The following is a 24,070-nucleotide window of genomic DNA, read 5'->3' as shown; positions in this document are numbered from 1 at the left end:
TCTTACAAGAAACAACCATTTAATAATAGGAACATAAGTGTAGTTTATTTGTCCTGTGGAATTTATTAGATGTGAAGACTGATTCCAAGAAGATTGTGTTTTACAAAACTGGGTCTTATGAAACTTCAAGCTTACAGTTTTTATTTTCTTTATTTGTATATCTGATAACATGCATATTAAGTATGTGTGCATTTATAAGTATTTTAATGCCTTCATCTTTTTTCCTCAGTATTACAGCGTGAAATAAATTCCCAGTATTTTTCAAGATTATGTAAAAGGAGTTGTAATTACTGCTCAGCACCTAGGACAGCACCCAACACAACACAATGTACATGAACTCTGGCTTGAGGTTGGGGCTTGTGTTCTGCATTCAGGAAAGAAGAAAAGAGAAAGTTTTTGGGAAATTTAAATCTTCGTAAGCCCTTACTCTGAAAGTGTATGAAATGCAGAATGGTTTCGTGGCTTTATTTCAAAATGTTTTACACTGGCTGTAGAACCCACTTCATGAAGTAGTTTGAGTTAAAATGATCTAATGTTTGTGTTTTAACTTTCAGCTTTGTGTTATTCTTGGAAAATTTCGCACCACTTGTGAATTCCTTGAACCTGGGCATTGCAAACCCACTTCTGTTGGGCCCATCTCCTTTGCACTTTGCTCAGATTAAGACTCAGTTGGCGCTTCAGCAGCTGAATGCCGTTGCCTCACATGGTTCAACACCACCTTATACTTTATTAAATCAGGCTTTCTTGAAAATAGCCATGTCGAGACCCAGGTTTAATCCTCGAGGAGACTTTCCACTTCAAAGGCCACGAGCACCTAACCCTTCTGGGATGAGGCCTCCAGGACCATTTATGAGGCCTGGATCTATGGGTCTCCCAAGATTTTACCCAGCAGGGAGAGCCCGTGGAATTCCACACAGATTTGCTGGCCATGAATCTTATCAGAACATGGGACCCCAGAGAATGAATGTTCAGGTAACTCAACACAGAACTGATCCAAGATTGACCAAAGAAAAACTGGATTTTCATGAAGCACAACAGAAGAAGGGGAAGCCTCACGGTAGCCGGTGGGATGATGAGCCTCATATATCTGCATCAGTGGCAGTGAAACAGAGTTCCATAACACAGGTTACAGAGCAGAGTCCCAAAGTACAGAGCCGCTATACTAAAGAGAGTGCCTCAAGTATCTTAGCAAGTTTTGGATTATCTAATGAAGACCTAGAAGAACTTAGTCGCTATCCTGATGAACAACTAACTCCGGAAAATATGCCATTAATTTTGAGGGATATAAGAATGCGAAAAATGGGGCGCAGATTACCTAATTTACCTTCTCAGAGCAGAAATAAAGAAACACTTGGTAGTGAAGCAGTTTCAAGTAATGTGATTGATTATGGGCATGCAAGCAAATATGGCTACACAGAAGATCCACTTGAAGTACGTATTTATGATCCTGAAATTCCAACTGATGAGGTTGAGAATGAATTTCAGTCACAGCAGAGCATTTCTGCATCTGTTCCCAATCCAAATGTGATATGTAATTCTATGTTTCCTGTTGAAGATGTATTTCACCAAATGGATTTCCCTGGTGAGTCCTCCAATAATCGGTCCTTTTTCCCAGTTGAGAGTGGAACCAAGATGTCAGGCTTACACATTTCGGGAGGACAGTCAGTCCTTGAACCTATAAAATCTGTCAACCCATCCATTAACCAAACAGTTAGCCAGACAATGAATCAATCCCTGATTCCTCCGTCTATGAACCAGCAACCGTTTTCGTCAGAATTAATTTCAACTGTAAGCCAACAAGAGCGGATCCCACATGAGCCTGTGATTAATTCATCTAATGTACATGTTGGATCAAGAGGAAGTAAAAAGAATTATCAGTCACAGACTGACATTCCCATTCGGTCTCCCTTTGGTATTGTGAAAGCATCCTGGCTACCAAAATTTTCACATGCTGATGCCCAGAAAATGAAGAGACTTCCAACTCCTTCTATGATGAATGATTATTATGCAGCGTCTCCAAGAATATTTCCACATTTGTGTTCTCTGTGTAACGTAGAATGTAGTCATTTGAAGGTGAGTGTTTTTAAAAAAAGATCACTGTATGATGCTCAGCGCCAAAGTTTTCTCTAAGTTCTAATATGTATGCTGCTGTTAACTAGACATTAAGGAAATGGCAGAAGGTAATTTAAATTGCAACCTCAATATTAGTTGTAATCTTGAGTAGCCCTGGCCTTAGTACTGAATTCAGTGTTAGGCTTACTGTATTCCTATGACTGGGCACACCATATATTAATAGTTTGTCCATTTATTTTAAACTTTTAGTTATCCCACTTAACACAACGTAAAATTTATATAACATAAACTGTGTACTTCACAAGACAATGTTAACATGGAATTACCTTTCTCTAAAAGGATCTGTTAGTATAAAACTACAAAGAGATAGTATAACCCATTTATACTTAAGAGATGGTATAACCCATTTGTAATTCACACATTTAAGAGACATTATATTAACGGCCTTGCACGTATATACTTGTCTTGGGATAAAGACAATGCTGATTTAAATATTTCCTGACTTTACATATGTAGACTAGTGATTTTTAGTGTTTTTTTTGAGAAGAAGCTTTCTAAAATAACTTCATAGCAAAAATAAGTCAAGGTGCACTAATTATAGAGTTAAATGACAGAAATTTGAAGAGAAAATTCTTTAAAAAATAAAGATTTAGGTACTTAATAGTATAGTTAGAAGGAAGTATTTTGCAGAGGTAGTCAAGTGTACTATAATATAGAACATACTATTAGGTAGTAATCATTGGTAGATTTGAGCAGGAATTTCCAAGTAAATTTTATTTATCTGTGTTTGGCAAGCACTGTTTCTTCTATTTACCAATGTGATTTATTGAGTCAGATTGTAAAGAGTCAGGAGGGAATGTACTAACATGGGAAAAAGCTTTGATTCAAGGCCATGGTCAGGAATTGGTTGTATACTTAGGCTTAAAAATCTATAGGTGCTAATGTTCTTGTTCTTTTCTTCTTGCAGTGCTGCCTTTTGATTTTCTTTTCATTACTCACTCACCAGGTTTTTATCAACATGATTCTGATAATTAGATCTGTTGTTTGTTTCTTAAAGTTAACTTCAGTGAAAGAAAGCAGGATTCGATCCCATTTCAGCCAGCTGTGCCAAATTCTGTTAAAATAATAGTTGCCTTATTCCATCAGAAGGGATAGCAAAGTCCTTACAAGGGAAAAAGTTTTAGAATAGTTCATATCACCTAATTGTAATCTGTAAGTAGCCCTGGCCTAAGTAGTGAATTGGGTATTAGTCTCTGTATTCTTATGACTGGGCGTACCACATAATTTTAAAATTTATTTTAAACTTTTAATTAATCATGATGAATCCCAAAAAATACATCTTTAAATAAAGAACTTGAAGTTTTAATTTGTATTCTGTATAGTAGAAAAGATATACATTTAATTTAGTATGTACTTATGGATACCGGTTTTGTACTTGACTCCAATTAGGTACTGGGGCAGAAATAAGGAACTGTGTAAAATTTTAGATGTTATTAAGCAGTTTATCCAGTCCTATTGAGGAGAAAAATTATACTCCTGAGACATTTAAAACAATTAGAAGGCAACAAGTGGTTTTGTATATTTAACTTGTTTGGATATGCTGTAGGGGACAGAGATGTAATATTTCTATGTTGATTTCAGGCGTGTATCACTCAGGCCAGCATCATCAATTTACTGATGTAATCATTACCAATTTACCAATTTAATAATTATTTTAACTATTGTATTTGTAGCGGTATGTGTTTAAAAATTATAAATATGCATTCTGACATCAAAAGACTTTTATAGCCTAGTTAGACTAATGGAATGTCAGTTACTAAATGCACTAAGTCTATCTTGACTAGAATAATGTGGTAGAGAAGACTTCATGGAGTAGGTTGAAGATGGATCTTGAATGATAAAGAGGCTTTAGATATGCCTGTATAAAGAGGAGGAGGGGGCCGGGCGTGGTGGCTCACGCTTGTAATCCCAGCACTTTGGGAGGCCTAGTTGGGCGGATCACGAGGTCAGGAGTTCGAGACCAGCCTGACCAACATGGTTAAACTTGTCTCTGCTAAAAATACAAAAATTAGCTGGGCATGATGGCACATGCCTGTAATCCTAGCTGCTTAGGAGGCTGAGGCAGGAGAATTGCTTGAACCCGGGTGATCTCGCCAATGCACTCCAACCTGGGTGACAGAGTGACTCCATCTAAAAAAAAATAAAAAAATTAAAAAGGAGGAGGGATGGCAACGATATACAGAGAGGCAAAGGTCCAGAGAGGAGACTACATTTCATTGTGGTAGGAGGCAGTTGGGAAAGAGTGATGAGCATATTAGAGAAATAAGTATGAAAGGCCTTGAAGAGCTAGCCTAGGAGTTTAGACTTGAGGTGGGAGGCATTAGAAAGCTAAATGAGTTTGTTGATAAGTGAAGTGACATGTTTAAAGTATATTTTAGGGAGACCTGACTGAAGTATGCAGGGTAGATAGAGATGAGATGATATGGAGGAGGACCTCCACTTGGAAGCTTCTCTAATTGTTCAAGTATAAGATGGTAAAAACCTGGGTTAATAGGGTAAAAGTAAAGAATTGAGAGGAGAGAAAATCATTTAGTAATCATTAGAACTCACATAGATTGCCGTTAAACACACACACAACACACACACACACACACACACACACCCCTTTTAACAGCACAACAGAATGGGGCTCATCTAAGTAAAGAATTTTTCATTGCTAAATGGCCAGATGATAGAGATTTGAGAAGATGGGGATTTTGATGGTACAAACTACTTCTCATTTCTGTGATATATTTTGCTGCCTCGTAAATGTTCGTGTGTGTGTGTGTGTATATATATATATATATATATGACATAAATATGAAGCCAATAAATGTAAATTACCAACTGCAAACTTTTTTCTACTGAGTAAATCTGACAATGTGTATATTTCCCACCTTTGAGTCTCTGAAATTATACCTGTGAAGATGTACTTTGAGAATGTGAAATGTATTTGCTTGTTAAATTGGGGTTCAGATTTTAAAGGAAAAACTTCCCTTGGTTTAGGGTCTGTGTCGTAATGACTGAAATAATCCAGTTTGAGAAAGTACTGACAGTAAAAAATTGTTGAGACTAATAAGTGAGCCCTGATACGGGTAGGTATTTTCAGTTTCATCCTGAGCCTGCCTAATTCTATACAGTCCTTGCAGAGCCTCCTCCTTAGTAGGTAATTTTCACTTTTTCTCTGGGGAGGCAGTGCTGCTTTTGGACCATTATCTAATGTGGGTACTTTTGCCAGAGAGTCTAGAAATTGGGGCAGGATAGGTGTATTTACTGAGGTTAAAGCAAGTAATGTCAATTTGTGAAGCAAGCCTGTTAAAAGTGCAGTAAGAGAATGTGTGTTGTATGTGAGGAGAGTATGTCCTAAATAGGGCAGCCATCATCGTCAGCTGATAGTTGCTATAAGAATGGTATCCTATATTACTGTATCATCCTATTTTTTCAAGAAAAGCTGGAAATCTGGACTTGGGATTAAAATCTCTGGATTATTAAATGTTGGCAACGTATTCAGATAAAACACTTTATGGTTCAAATAAATCATGCCCAACCTACTGCCTGCACCAGTGTGTCTGTTTGATGTAAAGTGTCCAGTTAACATTAAAAATACGGGTTTTAGTACCACTAGAGACTTTTAACTGCCAATCTCTTCTAGCTTTCTATTTGTATTACTAAACAGGATGTACAAACATTTCTTTTTTGTAGTCTACAATCAGTTTCATGGCTTAATGAAATAGTTTAGGATTTGTCATACCTTGTTGCTGGGTTTAAAGTGATGCTGAGCATTGCACTGCAAATCAGTGTACCTTCTTTCAGATGGTTCTTGCCAAGGCAGAATCTAAAATTGTCAACTGTGATTTCACCTGTGGAAACTTATAGTTCTTTAGCAATGACCTAAACTAAAATGTGTTTGAAATGGAAACAAATAATCACATTTTCCTTAAGCAAAGTTTTGAAATACAGAGTTATTTAGTAAGTTTTCTGCTTTTCCAAGTCCTGGAGGAATAGTGAAACTTAGAGTAACATACATACTGCTTTTAACTAATTGTTTCACTTTGGAAACTGTATCTTTGAAAACTGTATTGGCTTTTTTTTTTCTTTTAAATCCAGATGTATCTTCCAGAGCTATTTATGGGTACAGATTGTAATTTTAGGACAGATTTATTTGTAAATGAAGTTATGTATAAGAAAACATTTTGTTAATTGTAAAGCTCAATATGTAAGGGATATTGTATCTTTGAAATGTTGTTACCTTTAAATTTTGAAAATAGATTGATCAGCAGCATTTTTCCCGTATTTTTACTAATCTCATTTACCAAAATAGTGAGTACCTTGTATGGAATGGTACTGGCCTATGAGGTAGCATTTTTTGATTGTTGATGTTGTTACCATGAATTTTAGAGGTATTCGTCATTGAAATACTGTATTTTGAAGATACTGTTTCACAGATACCATTTCACTTATAGAATTTTTGGTGTTTTCTGGTATGGTGTTTTTTGCAATAAGTTTTTGCTGATCCATGCTTTTATTTTCTCCAAGTTTATATATTGATTTCAAAATGAGCATCCATGGATATGATATTTAAAATGTTTTCTGTACTAAAATATTTTCAAATGGGATCAATGAGGTATGGTATTAAGTACATTTGTTTCAAGACCTTTAATTTTTGTTTGTGAAAATTTGAGTAGCCAAAAACTACATTTGTTTAATTTTTGAAAAAGATGTATTCTTGTCTTTTTTAAAAGCCTCGTTCGTTAGTCAACATGAGGAATATTCTAATTTCGACACTTTTCTCCTTTTACAATAGGATTGGATTCAGCATCAAAATACGTCTACTCATATTGAGAGCTGTCGACAGTTACGTCAACAGTAAGAACATTTTTTTCTTTATTTTAGATAGCATATTTACAAAATAGTTAATGTTCAGATATGACTGTTAATATTTTTAGTATACTTTGGAGAAAAATATTTTTAGAAAGTTGTCTTTTTAAAATATGAGTTTTGTGGAAGTATATTTAATATTTTTCTAAAATGATAGAATTGAATATATCCTTTGCTCTGGCACTTTTCTAACTTAATTCCCGGTAGGTAAACTTTTTATGTCATTAATTCATTCTTTGCTGGCTTACCTTTCCCACGATCTTTTATCTATATCAGAGCAGGTATCCTTTCTTTCTCCTAACTTCACCCCTTTCCATAGGATAAGTAACTGAAAATCAGTGCAAACCAAACACCAGCATTTAATTTGGGACCTAATGCTGTTCTCCATCTTAGAACCAGTTTTCAGAATATACCTTAAGTAAGGGATGAAAAAGCTAGATGTCTTGGTTCCTCAGTCTTGGCTCTTCAATTCTTCCACCTTTTTTTTCTCTAAAACAGGGCATTTGTGAAGGTTTCCTTACTGGCCATAAAGGTTAAAAGTGTTATTTTAACACTAAGTTCCAGTATCCCTTGGAATAACATAAAATTAAACTCTGCTTTCCCTAGTACCATTAAATAGTTCCTAGCCACCAGACTGACGGTAACATGTTCATAGGCAAATGGATTTGAGATTATTATAATGAGAATCCTTCTGGTTGTAAGTGATTAAAGTTGCAAATCAGTTGCAGTGGCCCATGCCTGTAATCTCAGCACTTTGAGAGGCTAAGGCAGGTAGGCTTGCTGGAGCTCAGGAGTTCAGCCTGGCCAACATAGCAAGATCTCTTCTCTACCAAAAATAAAAATAAAAGAATCAGCCAGGCATGGTGGTACATATCTGTAGTTAAAATATGTGGGAGGCTGAGGTGGGAGTATCACTTGATCATGGGAGATAGAGGCTTTAGTGAGTCATGATTGCACCACTGCAGTCTAACCTGGACGACATCCTGTTTCAAAAAAAATTTTTTTTTTAAAGTAAGAATTTGTAAGCTCGATTGACTGGGAAGGTTAAATGAGTTTGGTGGTTCTATTAATAGTTTCAGGAGCAGCTGTATTGGATGCTCAAACAAAATTCAGTGTCAGAAATACTTATTTCTTAGCTGTTGTCTTTTGCATTGGCCTTATGAAATCTTGGACACACTTCTTTCACATAGCAAAATGGACCCCATGGTTTTGGATGTAAGTGATCTGTATAGCTGGCATTTCTAGAAGGGTTTTTTTTTTTCCCTCCCCTAACCCCTCACCCTGTGACACAGCCTCGGGAGGTCCTGAGAATATATGCCTCTCCTATCTCACCTTTTTACTTTAGAACACTTCTTTCTCCGTAACTCCAGCAGAAGTCCTTGTTTTGACTCTTGGTTCACTTTGGGTTAGTTGTCCATCCCTAAACCCATTATAGTAGCTATGGGAGTAGGGTACTACACTTCGGTTTTTGTCATATGTCTACTGGTGTCAAGAGTGAGATAAGCTGCACCTGGACCTTACACACTAAGACTAGAAATTGGGGTTAGTTTCCTACATAGATACTGTGCAGACAAACATAGGTTATCATGGGGAGATAATTTATTGCTTGAATTGGATATGCCTTACTGTCACTGTAAGGAATACAGTCAAAAATGGAAAATCTCTCCTAAGCAACATTTTCCCACAGGTAACCCAGTGGGATGTCTTTTAATGAAGGTGAATTTTTATTTGGTTGGGAGCCAGCTATTTATTCATGCTAGTAGGAGGATTATAGCTACGTTAATTTACTTGAGCAAACAGCATATACCTAAGTATAGGTAAGGCTATTATTTTTTTCATGCACATAGGACCCTGATTTAAAACATTTACTTTCCATGCCTGCTACTTTAATGTTCTACACTACTTTTTATTTTTTAGCCATGTCAAGTGTATTAGGTCTCTCCAGAGAGACCAATAGGGGAGACATATATAAGCATACCTTATTTTATTGCACTTTGATTTATTATATTTCATGTAATTTCGCTTTTTTACAAATTGAAAGATTGTGAAAACCCTGTGTCAAGTCTGTTGGTGCTATTTTTCTTTTTTCTTTTTCTTTTTTTTGACTTAATAGAAATTTATTCTCTCACAGTTTTGGAGTCCAGAAGCCTGAAATCATGATGTTAGCTGGGCCACACTCCCTTCCAAGGCTCAGGGGAGAATCTATTCCATGCCTCTCTCCTAGCTTCTAGTGACTAGGGACAGTCGTTGGCCTTCCTTAGCTTGTAGCCCATCAATCCCATCTCTGCTACTGTCTTCACACCCCTTCTCTCAAACCTCCGTCTGTCCTCCTATTATAAGGACACTGGCTGTTGGATCTCGGGCCCATTGTATAATCGAAGATTATTTCATCTCAAGAGTTTTAGTTTAATTATATCTGCAAAGATCCTTTTCCAAATCAGGTAACATTCACAAGTTCCAGGGATTGGGACATATGTATGTATGTATCTTTTGGGGAGCATCATTCAAGAATCCATCTTAATCATCTCCTAATATCAAATCGCTGTCTCATCTGGCCCTTGAGCATGCTTTTGCTGCCAAAAGCAATCAAGAGCTGAAGCTGAAAATGAACAGTGTTATTAGTACCTGTATGCTGGTGGGAACTGCAATTGGATATATCCTTCAATCTGGTATCCTCTGGGTCAGTTTCCACTTTTTCCTATTGTGAGACTTAAGGGTTCTTTAGTTACACAGGTAACTGTGGTTTGAAATTTAAAACAACAGTGTATCTTTCATAATTCTCCAGGCTGTGTCTCCTAACCAGGTCTCATGATGCCTTCATAGTTTCTTCACCTTCTGCACATTATTCTTCACCTGACCTCACTCTGATTACAGTGGCAGATCCAGGGCCTCCTTCCCTTGTCTCTACTGGGCCAGTCAGGACTCTTTCCTATTGGTACCATTTTTCTAACAGCATGTGCTCATTTTGTGTTCCTGAGTCACATTTTGGGAGGTAATTCTCACAGTATTTCAGACTTTTTCATTATTATTATACCTGTTATGGCAGCCTGTGATCAGTGACCTTTGATTTTGACTTGCTGAAGGCTCATTATAGTATTTTTTAGCAATGAAGTATTTTTAATTAATTTATGTACCATTTTAAAAACATACTATTGTATACTTAATAGACTGGTATAGTCTAAACATAATTTCTGTTTGCACTAGGAAACCAAAAAACTTACATGACTTGCTTAGTGTGATGTTCTAGAACTCAATCTACATATTTCCAAGATATCCCTGTGTATTGATATGTGAGAGGGGATTTACTAGGGGAATTGGCTTATACAGTTATGGAGGCTGAGAAGTCCCACAATATTCTGTCTGCATGTTGAAGACCCTTGGTTTCTGGTAGTGTGGCTCAGTCTAAATTCAAAAACTTCCAAACCAAGGAAGCTGATAGCATAATTCCCAGTCTGAGACAGAAAGCCCTAGAAACCCAGGAGCCTGCTGATGCAAGTCATATAGACCAAAGGCCCAAGAACTTGGAGTTCTGATGTCCAAGGGCAAGGAGTAGAAGGGCATCTCGCTCTGAGGGAAGGAGGGGTGGAGAGAGGGAATTCCACCTTCTTCCGTCTATCTGTGCCATCTGGGCTCCCAGCCTATGCTATGGCATGATGCTCGCACACATTAAGGGCAGATTTTCCTTACTCAGCTCACTGACTCACAAACCAGTCTTCACTGGAAACACCCTCACAGCCACGCCAAGAAACAATGCCTCACCAGTCATTAAGCATCCCTCAATCTAGTCGACACCTCAAATTAACCATCACATTCAGGTTGTATGCTCTTGAATAATTGCTTCATTACTTTCTCTCCACTGCAAAATAATAAGTAAGATTTGGTTAGGTGCTTGGGATCTGCATTCTTTATGCTTTTAAGCTGCGTTAATGTGGATATACCTTATTTCTACTCATTCCTCCATTGATACATATTTAGATAGTTACTGTGTTTCTTATGGCTTATTCTCTCTGGCTTTATTGGATCTTTCTGGATTATGACATGAGTAGTTGAGGAAAGATATAGTGAATCAGAATTTTACTATTAAAAATAGGTAATTATACTATGCTTATTGTTTGCTGGGCATTCTGAGTACTTTACATAATTGATTTAGTCTTCAGAAACACCTACGAAGTGTTAAGTATAAGGATTATTCCTGATTTTATCAGTGAGAGAGCTGAGGCACAGAGACAGTTTTTCTATCATCATGCAGCAAATAGTTAATCAGAACTAGTTTAACCTATGGACCTTTATTTACCATCCCTTCTACTTTTTTATGGCTTAAAATTTTTTCAGAATAAATATTCAAGGGAAAAAGGAAGAAAAATGTATATTCTTCATCTGTATTCATCAGTTGTTAATATTTGCCTTATTATATCTTCATACATTTTGTTTCTGAACTATTTGAAAATAAATTGCAGACATTATGAGACATCATTTCTAAATGCTTCTATCTTCTAAGAGTAAGGACATTGTTCTGCATAACCTGATACAACACGTTTAAATAGATTAATAATTCCACAATGCCTTATAACATATAAACAGAATTCATATTTTCCCATTTGTTTCCAGAATGCCTTAAATAACTCTTCTTTTCTGCCCCATCCATACCCCCCATCTAGTATTCAGTTAAGATTTATGTATTATGGTCTCTTTTAATCTAGAATAGCCTACTCTTTGTTTTGTTTTTTGTTTTGTCATCTTTTTTTTTGTTGTTGTTCAAGGAGGGTGTTTTTACAGTGTTGACTTTTTCCTTGAAATGCCCAGGAAACTTGTCTTGTTGAATGTCCCACTTTTTATAGTTTCCTATTTGTTTCCTTAGCATTAAATTCACTGAGAACATTTTTGTTGCAAATACTTCATAGGTGATGTGTGTATTTATTGCATCACATTGGGACAAAGATAACATCAGTTACCAGGTCCTTACTCTTAAAAATTATGTTATACCACCTATATTAGGAGCGTTACTGCTTCTGTAGCACATTTTTGACTAGTTGGGCAGTATAGAGGTGTTTCCAAATTCTGCTTGCAGAATATATTTATGCTTTATCTTTCTGCCCTGAGCAGCAGAGATGAGAACATGTGTTACCTCGTGAACAGGCTAAACTGGTGAAGCTGAACCTAGTGAAAATCAACAATATTATTACTAACTCTCTCAGCTCACTGCAACCTCCACCTCCTGGGTTCAAGTGATTCTCTCACCTCGGCCTCCTGAATAGCTAGGACCACTGGCAAGTGCCACCACGCTTGGCTAATTTTTTTGTATTTTTGGTAGAGACAGGGTTGCCTAAGCTGGTCTCAAACTCCTGAACTCAAGTGTGATCTGCCTACCTCAGCCTCCCAAGTGTTGGGATTGCAGGCATGAGCCATCGTGCCCAACGATAATTAGTAACTCTTGAATAATAATCTTCAAACTTTGTGAACCATAAACTAGAGAGCTCTGGAAATTTAATAACTTTCATGTGTTGTTAATCACTGTCATTTCCAGCATATACATGTGAGAAAGCTAAGGCTTACACAAACTACGTAACTGGCCTTAAGTTTAATAGCCATTAAATGACAGCACCTACGGTGAAACCCAGTTTTGTTTGATTATAAAGGATTTACTTTGAATCACTATAAGACTAGGAATTTATCTTTCTGGACGGTACAGGGCAATGAAAGTTTTTAAAAGTGTAGAAATAGATGGAACACAATCCATATATTGGGAATTGTTGACACTAGGTGATGGGTATATTGGATTAAAGTTAGCTTTTTTGTCTTCATAGCTTGTCCTCTCATAATTAAAAAGTCGTCTAGACAGGATGTCTATTCTCAAAGTATGAAGAATGAGGCAGAAGCTTTCTCAGATGTCTCCTGGGGGTTTTGTACCTATGTCCCATTGGTTAGAACCTATCACTGGCTATCTTCTAGAGATAGTGGGAAAGCAGATATTTAGCTTTTTTTAGTCGTTGTAATAAAGACAAACAAGGGAAAAGGGAATTGAGAATTGCTGTGGGGTTAGCTCATTAACAATGTCTGAGGCAAATAGCAATCAAGACAAACTATTTTACTAAATTTTGACCTAACTTTATTTTCCTACTAGGTGATTTGTAAGAAGTTTGCTGCCTCCATTTCCTTACCTGGCTTTCGTCTTGCTACTGAAATTGTATTCTTAAATGTAGTGATTTATTTATTTAATACAATCAACTTGTCCAAATGCCTGTCAGAGTTCAGATTTTCTAGAAGTTGAGAGTGAAGACACAGCCTTTTTCTTAGGCTTCTGTGATATTGCTGTTTCTCCTACTGGTTTTTCTTTCTGTGATTACTCCTTAATCTTTTTTTTCTTTGTCTGCTTTACAGTTGTTGATGTGCATTAAGATTCTATCTCGGCTCTCTTTTTTTCTATAAACTCCATCTTGTATTAGTCTCACTCTTAGGGCTATAATTGTGGCTTCTACATGCCTGATTTCTAAATATCTCAGCTCTTACCTTTTTTTCTAATTCCAGATATTCCTTTACACTTATTCTGAGAACATTCCTGTTATCCCGTCTTGTAAATGTTCATTAACTTCCCATTGTTTTTTCCTTTGTGTAACATCGTTACCTGATTTCAAGGCTCTTCATAATTTGTCTCTACCTGAGTCAACAGACAACCTGTCCAAGTTTCCCCCTTTATAATTCCTTTTTATCATTTCTATGCTGCAGCTAGACAGTTCCTGAAACAAAACACCTATGTTTTGCCTCCAATCTTAGTTTATGTATTGCCACTGCATGAAATCTAACCTGATCCATGCCTATTAATAGATCTTTTTAAGGGCTACTTGAAAAGCCACATTTTCTATGAATTCTCTCCTGATTCCTCTTACGGGATATATCTCTGTGAGTACCAATTGGCATAAGTTAAGGGGCACCATTCATGTTGTATTCTGTGAGTTGCCACATAGAATATGATAAGAGTGGTGTTTTCTAGAGTTCTGTAAAGTAGATGAATTGTCTTCTCTTTTTTAACCCTTAACCTAAGCTTTTATCTTGTATCTCTAACATGTTTGTGTATGTACTGGCCATTTTACTTAAATAAGTGTTTAGGCCTTAAAGTATGGGGAATGTGTTTCCCTGATACACCCATTAGCATAATACTTTGATTATTTATTGAATTAAATACTTAAAATATTTTATTTCCAGTAAAGATTAATTGAGCCTTATAGTCTTATTTTAGCTCTTAGTTAATATTGTTTATTTTCAAAATAGGTATCCTGATTGGAATCCTGAGATCCTTCCATCAAGAAGGTAATTTTGAAAAATAGTAATATTATGAAAACTTAATTATCTTTTAAAAGTGAACACTTAATTTTAAGAAAGTGATTCTTTTGGGTTCTATTTTTGCAATTTAAACAGTAGGCAAATGCAAAAACCTCTATGAATCTTTCTTATTCCAGCTTAAATGTGAAATCTTTCTTATTCCAGCTTAAATGTGATACAGCCCCTCCCCGAACTACTTTCTTTAATCTTTTCTGAAAATATTTTATTCTGACATTATTATTTTATGTTTATGACATCTTCTGTTGTAAATGCCTTGAATGCTAGGAGTGGTATTATTAAGTTCTGTATCCCCTAGGGGATCCTACTCAATTTATGGGTGTATGCACACATATAGAAATCAAATCATATTTATAGATGGCATAATCTTTCAGGAAAAAATTATTTAATACATCTGTTTATGTAAATCATTTCCTAAATTCTTTACATAATTTAATACTTTAAAAATATAATTGGATATAATATTGGTGCAGGAAAAACTAGAGAAGTTCATTATCATATTCATCTGTAAACTAGAAAACAGACATCCCAGCAGTTTGGATGGCTGATAAACTGCTCTGATTGTTTCTTACTCACCTATAAGGCTGAATCACATCATAACAAACAGATTTTTGTTTTAAGTACATATCTTTTATCAGAGTTTGATACTGTTAACAGTCTGTTTTTAAGTAAGTACTTCTGTCATTTAGTATCATTTAAATTTACATTAAATTGCTAATCACTGACTTTTTTTCCCCCTGCTTACAGAAATGAGGGTAATAGAAAAGAAAATGAAACTCCACGAAGACGTTCTCATTCCCCCAGTCCTAGGCGTTCTAGAAGATCAAGCTCAAGTCACAGAATCCGTCGATCTCGAAGCCCAATGCGTTACATGTATAGACCAAGAAGTCGAAGTCCAAGAATTTGCCATCGTTTCATTTCTAGATACAGATCCAGATCCAGATCCAGATCCCGTTCACCATATCGAATTAAAAATCCATTTAGGGGTAGTCCAAAATGCTTTCGATCAGCTAGCCCCGAAAGGATATCCAGGAGATCAGTGAGATCATCAGGTACACTGATGGCCATGAAATAATGTACTTATTTTGACTAAATTTTTAAATGTCTTTTTTTTAGGATTTTGAGAAATGTTCCATTTTATTAAATTTTAGAATTGCTAAATGAAATCTGACCCACATCCCACAGAGTTACTCCCTCTAGTCACTTGGCAAAAAAATGTGTGTGAATATATGTGTCTACCAACATCGTGTTTAAAAACCAAGGATGGTAGAAACATCTTAGTTTACTTTAATAATTGATTATAGAATTCCATGGATTAATTTTAAATGTTTTTGAAATTATTATTTTTAACCTGTGACTTAATGCTGATTTAATGACCCTTTCAGAAATAGCGCGTGCACGCGCGCGCTCACATACACACACACACACACACACACACACACAGACACACACAGACACACACACACACACACATACACACACACCATCTTTCTACAATGAAAGAAATCATAGTTAATATCTGAGGTCCTTTGACACTCCCACTGCTTCACCTCACTGGTCTGAAAAATAAAAAAGTAATACTTTTAACAGGTCTTACTGTATCTAGTATATTCTAAAATGCTGAATTCAAATGAAAATACTTTTAATTACATAAGCAATGACCGAGTGGGGTCCCCAAGATGTTTTAAGAGTTCTGTGAGGTCTTCTTTTTTCTAGTTACATATTTGCATGAGGCTGGATTTTCTATATCCAGAAGCAGATAGAAGAATTTAGATTTTTTCTTTTAAGCACAACATTAAAATGTTTGGAAGAAGGTACAATAGTGCTACTCATTTCACTAATTTTGTTTTGGGAATTATGGATGGTTTTTATAGAAAGATTTACATTAATATGGGAGTTTACTTTTTTGCCATTACTTTCAGTGGTAAAAACTGCAATTACTTGTGCAACAACCTAATATATGAATTAATAAGTATTTTTAAATTTTATATTTCTGATATGGTAAATATCAATAAATATAACACAAATCTTTGGAGTCTTCAGTAAGTGTAAAGCAACTTGAAACCAAAACTTTGAGGATCACTGGTATAAGGGAAGCTTACTGAATAAAGGAACTTCTTCATGTAAAAGCCTTCTGAGTGAATAAAGGCTAGATTTTTTTCATCTGTGTGCTCCCTGTTTAGCTTGAGAATAGCTCTATATTTTTAAAATTATGTCACGAGATGGCTCCTACTTTAATTTTTTTTCAATTGAAATTGTTTTTTTTGTCTTTTCACTAGATAGGAAAAAGGCATTAGAAGATGTAGTACAACAACCTGGGCATGGGACAGAATTTAATAAACAGAAGCATCTTGAAGCTATTGATAAGGGACATTCACCAGCACAAAAGCCTAAAACTGGCAGTGGAACAAAACCATCAGTTAAATCTACAAGTACTTCAAAGAGCGATTCAAATCTAGGAGGACATTCTGTTCGTTGTAAATCAAAGAATCTTGAAGATGATACTTCGCCAGAATGTAAACCGGTGTCTGATAAAGCTGTTTCTCTCCAGCGAAAGGTAATTGTTTAATTAGTAATTATTTTTGGAGATACAGAGTGTAGTGGTGCAAACATGGCTGGCTCACTGTAGCCTCTATCTCCTGGGCTCAAGTGATCCTCCTACCTCTACTTCCGGAGTAGCTGGCACAACAGGCGTGGTGGCAGCACAGCCACCATGCTTGGGTAAGTTTTTATTTTTTTGTAGAGATGGGATCTTGCCGTGTTGCTCAGGCTGGGGTCAGGCAATCACTCCTTCCATGTCAGCCTCCTTAAGTGCGTGAGCCACTATGCCTGGCTTTGTAAATCTTTGTTAGTGCAAGTATTCATACATTTGCTATGACAAACAGAATAAAAAGTTGTTGCCTGGCATGGTAGCTCATGCCTGAATCCCAGCACTTTGGGACACCAAGTGGGGTGGATCACTTGAGCTTAAGAGTTTGAGACCAGCCAGAGCAAATGGTGAAACCCCCTCTCTCCAAAAATAACAGAATATCAAAATGAGCCGGGCATGGTGGCAGGCACCTATAGTCCCAGGCCATGGGAGGCTCAGATAGGAGGATCACTTGAACCCACCTGGGAGGCAGAGGTTACAGTGAGCTGAGATCACACTACTACACTCCAAGCTGGGCTATAGAGAGAGACCCTATCTCAAGAAAAACGAAGTTGTCTTAACTTTTTAATTCCGTATTTCCAGTAACTTTGAAATCATGAATTGTTAAATGATTTCAGTATGGAGTATTTCACTGGTTTTTCTTATGAATATAGTAAAAGTCCAAAGTTCAAAATCTTGTAGCTTAGGAATGCCAGTGGTTTGTATTTGATGTGTCAAAAGAGAACATTTTGATGGTTTGGCATTTTTGGCTGGCCTCAAAAGATTATTGTGATAAGTTTTGCTCTCTGATTGGGAAACTAAATAATCACCAGCAGCGTTACTGAGCTTTTGTAATCTTTTTTTGTAAGGTGTAAGAGTGAGCCTCTCCTGAGAATTGATCATTATTCATCTCTTCTATACTTTTTGTGGTACAGTTCAGAAGTCAAATACTCTGTTGTACAGTGTAAAATGTAGTTTTTTGTACTGATTTATTGGTGTATTTTGATTGTAATGCATTGGTTACAATGCTGAGGTATTGTTTTATTACATATGTTTATTAAATCACTATTAAATAATATATTAAAACATCAAGAGACTGTCTTCAGAGAAAATCCTAATAGGCCCAATTATCAAATATTTTGTATATTTTATTATCAATTAGTCTTCAGGTAATTAGGTATGGTATACATTGCTCTCCTCAGTATCTAAATACATTAAAGACTTTCAGCATCTGCTGTTCCCTGCCCCAAAGAACTTATATTTAGAAAGATAAACTTAAAATAATCAACCAGTAAGTACAGAATTTTGAAGAGCATTGGGAAGAAATTTTTGAATATAGGGGACAATTCTGAAGAGGCTGAATTAGTCTTAAAAGATTATTAATATATATAAAGTTCTTTTCATTTTGTTTCAAGACTTGTAGTTTGGTGGCAGTGGAACTTTTTTAAAAGTTTTCTTATTTAGTAAAAAAGAAAAATTTTTTTTTTTTGGGAGATGGGGTCTCGCTCTGTCACCCAGGCTGAATTGCAGTGGCGCAGTCATAATTCACTGCAGCCTCAAATTTCTGAGCTCAAGTATCCTCGTGCCTCAGGCTCCCAGGTAACTAAGTGTACAGGTATACACCACCACACCCACCTGGGTGTTTAAAATTTTTTTTTTTTTAATAGAGATAGGGTCTTAGTATGTTGCCCATCCTGGTCTTGAACTCCTGGCCTCAGGTGATATTTCTGTCTTGGTCTCCCAAAGCACTGGGATACAGGTATGAGCCACCATGTCTGGCTCTAATTTTTAACATAGGTGGTAAAGTTGGTACTATAGTGTATTCAGATGGTATGCATTATATATGAATTTTTAAAAACATATCCGTCAAGAGATCATTTTCAATTATTAGAAGAGAGGGTGAGCAAGTGAAGTGATTTCAGCTTCACTTGTTGATGGGCCATGTAGTTTCTTAGAAAACTTTTCTCTAATGGCCTTGGACCATTCCATAGATCTTCTTTGCTATAAGATGCTGTAAACAGAAAAGAGCACCTATAAACCATTTCTGGGTTTAAAAATATAAATAGTATTTCTTACCACTTTGCTTTTGCATTTAAAATCAAGTGTTAAAATTGTAAAATCATGATTTTAAAAATTGGGTAAATAGGGGTGGTGAAGGAAAAAGAAAAATGGGTAAAATATTTGGAAAAGACCCTTTAATGTACTAATATTAGTTGTAGAAGAAATTATATAGAAAATTATTACTGTACATTGTAGCTTAATTTGGTTTATTTTAAATTTTCTTTCACTCCAAAAATAGCTTCGGAAAGAACAATCATTGCATTGTGGTTCGGTTCTTCTTATATCTGAATTACCAGAGGATGGTTGTACTGAAGAAGATGTTAGAAAATTATTTCAACCATTTGGGAAAGTGAATGATGTCTTGATTGTTCCATATAGAAAGGAGGTGAGCCGTTTAGTCTGTGGTAAAAATTCATACCAAGTAATTGCTTTAATGATTCTATTAACTGCTGTTGGGTCTCTTAGCTGCTTGTACTGCATGTATATTTGTTTTTTGAGATTTATAGAAATGTTTGGATGTGAATGAACAAGGCCCCAAAATAATATTTTATATCCTTTAATACAAGGGTTTGCCCACTTTTTCTGCAAAGGGCCAGATAAATATTTTTGGTTTTATGAGCCAGCTATAGGATCTCAACTGCTGTGCTCTGCCATTCTAGTACAAAAACAACTATAAGTAGTATATAAATGAGCAAGCATGGTGTGTTCAAAAAAACTATTTACAAAAATAGGTAGTGTGCCATAGTTTGCCAGTCATTGCTTTAGAACACCAGTAAGTTTATACTAAAACAAATTATTTCCTTGTATGGTAAGTATTGTCTGTGGGTTCTATTCCTATAACTCACGTGATGAAAGTTAAGAACTGTGAACAATCTTTAAGCACAATATAAAATAGTGAGTTAAGGCCGGGTGAGTTGGCTCATGCCTGTAACCCCAACACTTTGGGAGGCAGAGGCAGGTAGATCACCCTGAGGTCAGGAGTTTGAGACCAGCCTGGCCAGCATGGTGAAATCCCGTCTTTACTAAAAATATAAAAATTAGCTGGGCATAGTGGCGGGCACCTGTAATCCCAGCTACTTGGGAGATTGAGGCAGGAAAATCTCTTGAACCCTGGAGGTGGATGTTGCAGTGACCCACGATTGCGCCACTGCACTTCAGCATGGACAACAGAGTAAAATTGTCTCAAAAAAAAAAAAAAAAAATTGTGAGGTAGGGCCAGGTGTGGTGGCTCAAGCCTATAATCCCGGTACTTTGCGAGGCCAAGGCTGGAGGATTGATTGAGCTGCCTGGGCAGCATAGCAAGACCCAGTCTCAATTTTTTTAAAAATTAAGAAAAAATTTTTAAGTTGTGAGTCAGGACAGGGAACATAGTGTTGTCTTTGTTGCAAGAAGCCTTTAAAATGTCAGCCCTACCACAAAGCTGGACCATCTCTTCCCTTCCCTCCTATTGTTCACTGATGTATTCTCATTTCCTCTTGTTCCATGAGCCTGCCTGGATTTTTTTTTTTTAATCTTGGTAGTGGTATAGAAATTCTTTAAGGTTAAATGTCCATTTCATGTGTGAAACATCCTTAATCAAATTACACTTGAGCAAAATAAAAAGACAGGCAAGAACAACCATGACTTGAGGTAATTGAATGGTTTGATGTTACAAAATAAAGAATTAGTCCATTTTAAAATGCAGGAACTTGTAAAGGTAGGTTTGTGACAAATGATGGAATAAATTTCATTTTAGGCTTACCTAGAAATGGAATTTAAAGAGGCAATTACTGCAATCATGAAGCACATTGAAACAACACCTCTTATGATAAAAGGAAAAAATGTGAAAGTATGTGTTCCAGGAAAGAAAAAAGCACAGGTAAACTGGATTTAGGTCTTAAATATTTTATCACTGTTGTTTAGCTTAACTTTTTTGCTTAAGTATGGCGTACATACAGAAATACGCATAGAAACATAAATATTAGCTCAACAGGTTATATGTGCATTATTTCAGGTATGTTGAAATTAAAACTTCTTCATACTTATATAGTGGTATATACAGTATTAAATAACAACAGACTAGGAGAAAATACTTATATAGCACAAAAATAGCAAACATCTGTGAATCCGGTACCTAGGTCACAAAACAGAACATTGACAGTGTCCTGGAAGTCCCTTGCTTATATCTTCCCAATTCTTACACCCTCCCTTCTTCTCACAGGTAACCACTAACTTGATTTCTGATACCATAATTGAGTTTTGCCTGTTTTCAACTTTATATAAACAAAATCACAGAGTGTACATTCTTTGGGCTTTTACTTCCTTAGAAGTATCAACTTTTATAACTTTAATCTTTCTAGATCATTTGTATGCTTCAATTTATATGTCCATAGATAATATCTATAGAATTAAATTATCCTTTAAGAATGAGATTTATGTTAAGTAAAAAGTTGTATATATATCTCACCTGTAAGTGAGTGAGTGTGTGTGTGTGTGTGTGTGTGTGTGTGTGTCTGTTTCCTTTAATAGGGTGTTGACAAAATATTTGTATCTTAAAAATGTTCTTGTTTTTAATTTTTGTGGGGTAGGAATATACATTATATTTAGATACAGGCATGCAGTATGTAATAATCACATTATGGAAAATGGGATATATATCCTCTCAACCATTCTTTGTGTATCAAACAATCCAGTTATACTCTTTTAATTGCTTAAAAATGTACCATTAAAGTATTTTTTACTATAGTCACCCTGTTGTGCTTGCTAATACTAGGTCTTAATGATCATGTTTTTTTGGGGGGTCTACCCATTAATTATCCCCTCCTACCCCCTGCCTCCTACTACCCTCTATTACCTCCTACCTCCTACTATTTTGGGTATATAGATAGCCTTCCCAGCCTCATAACCATCCTTCTACCTTCTATGTCCATGAGTTCAGTTGGTTTAGATCCCACAAATTTGTGGGATTTTTTTAGATCCCAGAAATAGTGGGAACATGTTACCTTTGTCTTTCTGTGCCTGTCTTATTTCACTTAACATAATGACTTCCAGTTCTATCTATGTTATTTTAAATAACTGAATCTCATTCTATTTTAGGGCTGAATAGTACTGCACTGTGTATATGTACCACATTTTCTTGATTCATCTGTTAATGGACACTTAGGTTGCTTCCAAATATCTTAGCTAATGGGAACGCTGCATCAAGAAACATGGGAGTGCAGATATCTCTTTGATATACAGATTTCTTTTCTTTTGGGTATATACCCAGTAGTGGGATTGCTGGATTGTATGGTATATCCTATTTTTAGTTTTTTTAGGAGCCTCCAAACTGCTCTCCATAGTGGTTGTACTAATTTACATTCCCACCAACTATGTACTTAGGGTTCCCTTTTTTCTCCACATCCTGGCCAGCATTTGTTTTTGCCTATCTTTTGGATAAAAGCCATTTTAGCTAGGGTAAGATGATATCTCATTGTAGTTTTGATTTGCGTTTCTCTGATGATCAGTGTTTAATGTGCCCTTTTGTCATTTGTGTGTTGTCTTTTGAGAAATGTTTTTCAGATCTTTTGCCCATTTTTTTAAAATCGGATTATTAGATTTTTTTTCCCTGTAGAGGCTTGAGTTCCTTATATATTCTGGTTATTAGTCCCTTGTCAGATGGATAGTTTGCAAATGTTTTCTCTCATTTTGTGGGTTGTCTGTGTTGTTTGCTTTGCTCTGCAGAAGCTTTTAACTTGATGTTGTCCCATTTGTCCATTTTTGTGCAGCATTTGCCTATGCTTGTGGAGTCTTACAGAAGAAATTTTTGCCCAGACTGTTGTTCTGAAGAATTCCTCCAATATTTTTGTGGTAGTTTCATAGTTTGAGATCTTAGGTAAAAGTCTGTAATCTATTTTTATTTGATTTTTGTATATGGTGAGAGAGAGGGTTCCAGGTTCATTCATACATATGGATATCCAGTTTTCCCAGGTGGCACCTCCCTTGGTCCACTGGCTCTAATCCCAGCCCCAGCCATAAGGGTTGCCTAGAAGTTGCACTCCTTGTGTCCTAGACTGTCTTGCAGGTTTACCTAAGACGTTGGAGCGCTTTAGCCCATGGTGGTGAAACTTGCCAAGAAATTCAGGTTCTTATTGCTGGGATTGGTGATTCCTTTTTGGCAAGGTCTAGTCCAAAGGCTACTTCAGTGCATGGGTGCTGGCTGAGCCCGACATGGCTTTGCTGTCTGCTGTGACAGCAGCTCTGAGTTCAGTGTAAAGTCCCCCAGTTACTGCACTGTCCCTTCCCAAAGTGCACAGACTCTGTCAATGTTGTGGGGCCAGATGCGGGAGGTATGCTATCAGGGATTCAAGGCTGTCTCTCCTACCCTGTTCAATACTTCTTTCAGTGATAACGGTTAAAACCAGGTAGTGTGATTGCTCACCTGATATTTGGTGGTTGTGATGATGCCTTTGTCTGTGTGTAGATAGTTAAAATTTGGTGTTCCTGCTGGGGTTGGGATAAACACTGTATGCTTCTACCATTTTGCTCCACTCAGCTATGTATTGTATTAATTTAATTTTTCTACTTGCTGTGGAATGCCCACTTTATAGGGGTTCTATAGCACACATTTCTCAATAATTTGATTTGGTAGTCTAAGCCTGTTAATATATTTAGATTTTCCTCGTTCTCTTTAACTTCTTTATGGTATTTCTCTGAGTATACTACAGATATTTTACCAATTCCTAACTGATTGATATTTGGGTTATTTCTAGAAATAGAACTTTAGTTAACACCTTTTATACCTTCACAGGCCATCTTTTGACATTTATGATAATGTTTTTTAAGGTGATACCTACTCAATGGAATTGTAGGTTTATAGAATGCGTAGTAATGGATAATGCAAGTTTGCTCACTAAATAACTAATAATTTACTCCCTGGTAATTTATGAAAGCATTACAGCATTTTAATTTCTTCAGCTTAAATGATACTAATTTTAATTTGCATCTTTCTGATTATTCATGAACTTCATCTTTTTATGTAATTGTTAGCTATATCAACTGTTTTAGTGAGTTGTCTGTATCTTTTTTTTTTTTTTT

At 36.1% G+C, this 24,070-nt stretch overlaps 1 protein-coding gene across 6 annotated transcripts in view; it reads left to right on the top strand.

Annotated features, from left to right (window-relative positions):
- ZNF638 (zinc finger protein 638) overlaps positions 1-24,070 on the top strand; it is a 159,171-nt gene that overhangs the window by 75,801 nt on the left and 59,300 nt on the right. For all 6 annotated transcript variants that reach the window (XM_017521991.2, XM_037736138.1, XM_017521994.2 and 3 more), the window contains exons 2-8: positions 555-2,073; positions 6,917-6,978; positions 14,257-14,295; positions 15,073-15,377; positions 16,605-16,882; positions 19,254-19,400; positions 20,751-20,873. In XM_017521991.2, the coding sequence (XP_017377480.2) occupies positions 555-2,073; positions 6,917-6,978; positions 14,257-14,295; positions 15,073-15,377; positions 16,605-16,882; positions 19,254-19,400; positions 20,751-20,873 (2,473 nt within the window). The remainder of the gene's footprint in view (positions 1-554; positions 2,074-6,916; positions 6,979-14,256; positions 14,296-15,072; positions 15,378-16,604; positions 16,883-19,253; positions 19,401-20,750; positions 20,874-24,070) is intronic.

This window comes from Cebus imitator, unplaced genomic scaffold (genome assembly GCF_001604975.1).
Source record: "Cebus imitator isolate Cc_AM_T3 unplaced genomic scaffold, Cebus_imitator-1.0 Scaffold23, whole genome shotgun sequence".
Classification (NCBI taxonomy): domain Eukaryota; kingdom Metazoa; phylum Chordata; class Mammalia; order Primates; family Cebidae; genus Cebus; species Cebus imitator.
Note: the sequence above shows the minus strand (reverse complement) of the source record. Positions and strands in the feature narration are given on the sequence as shown.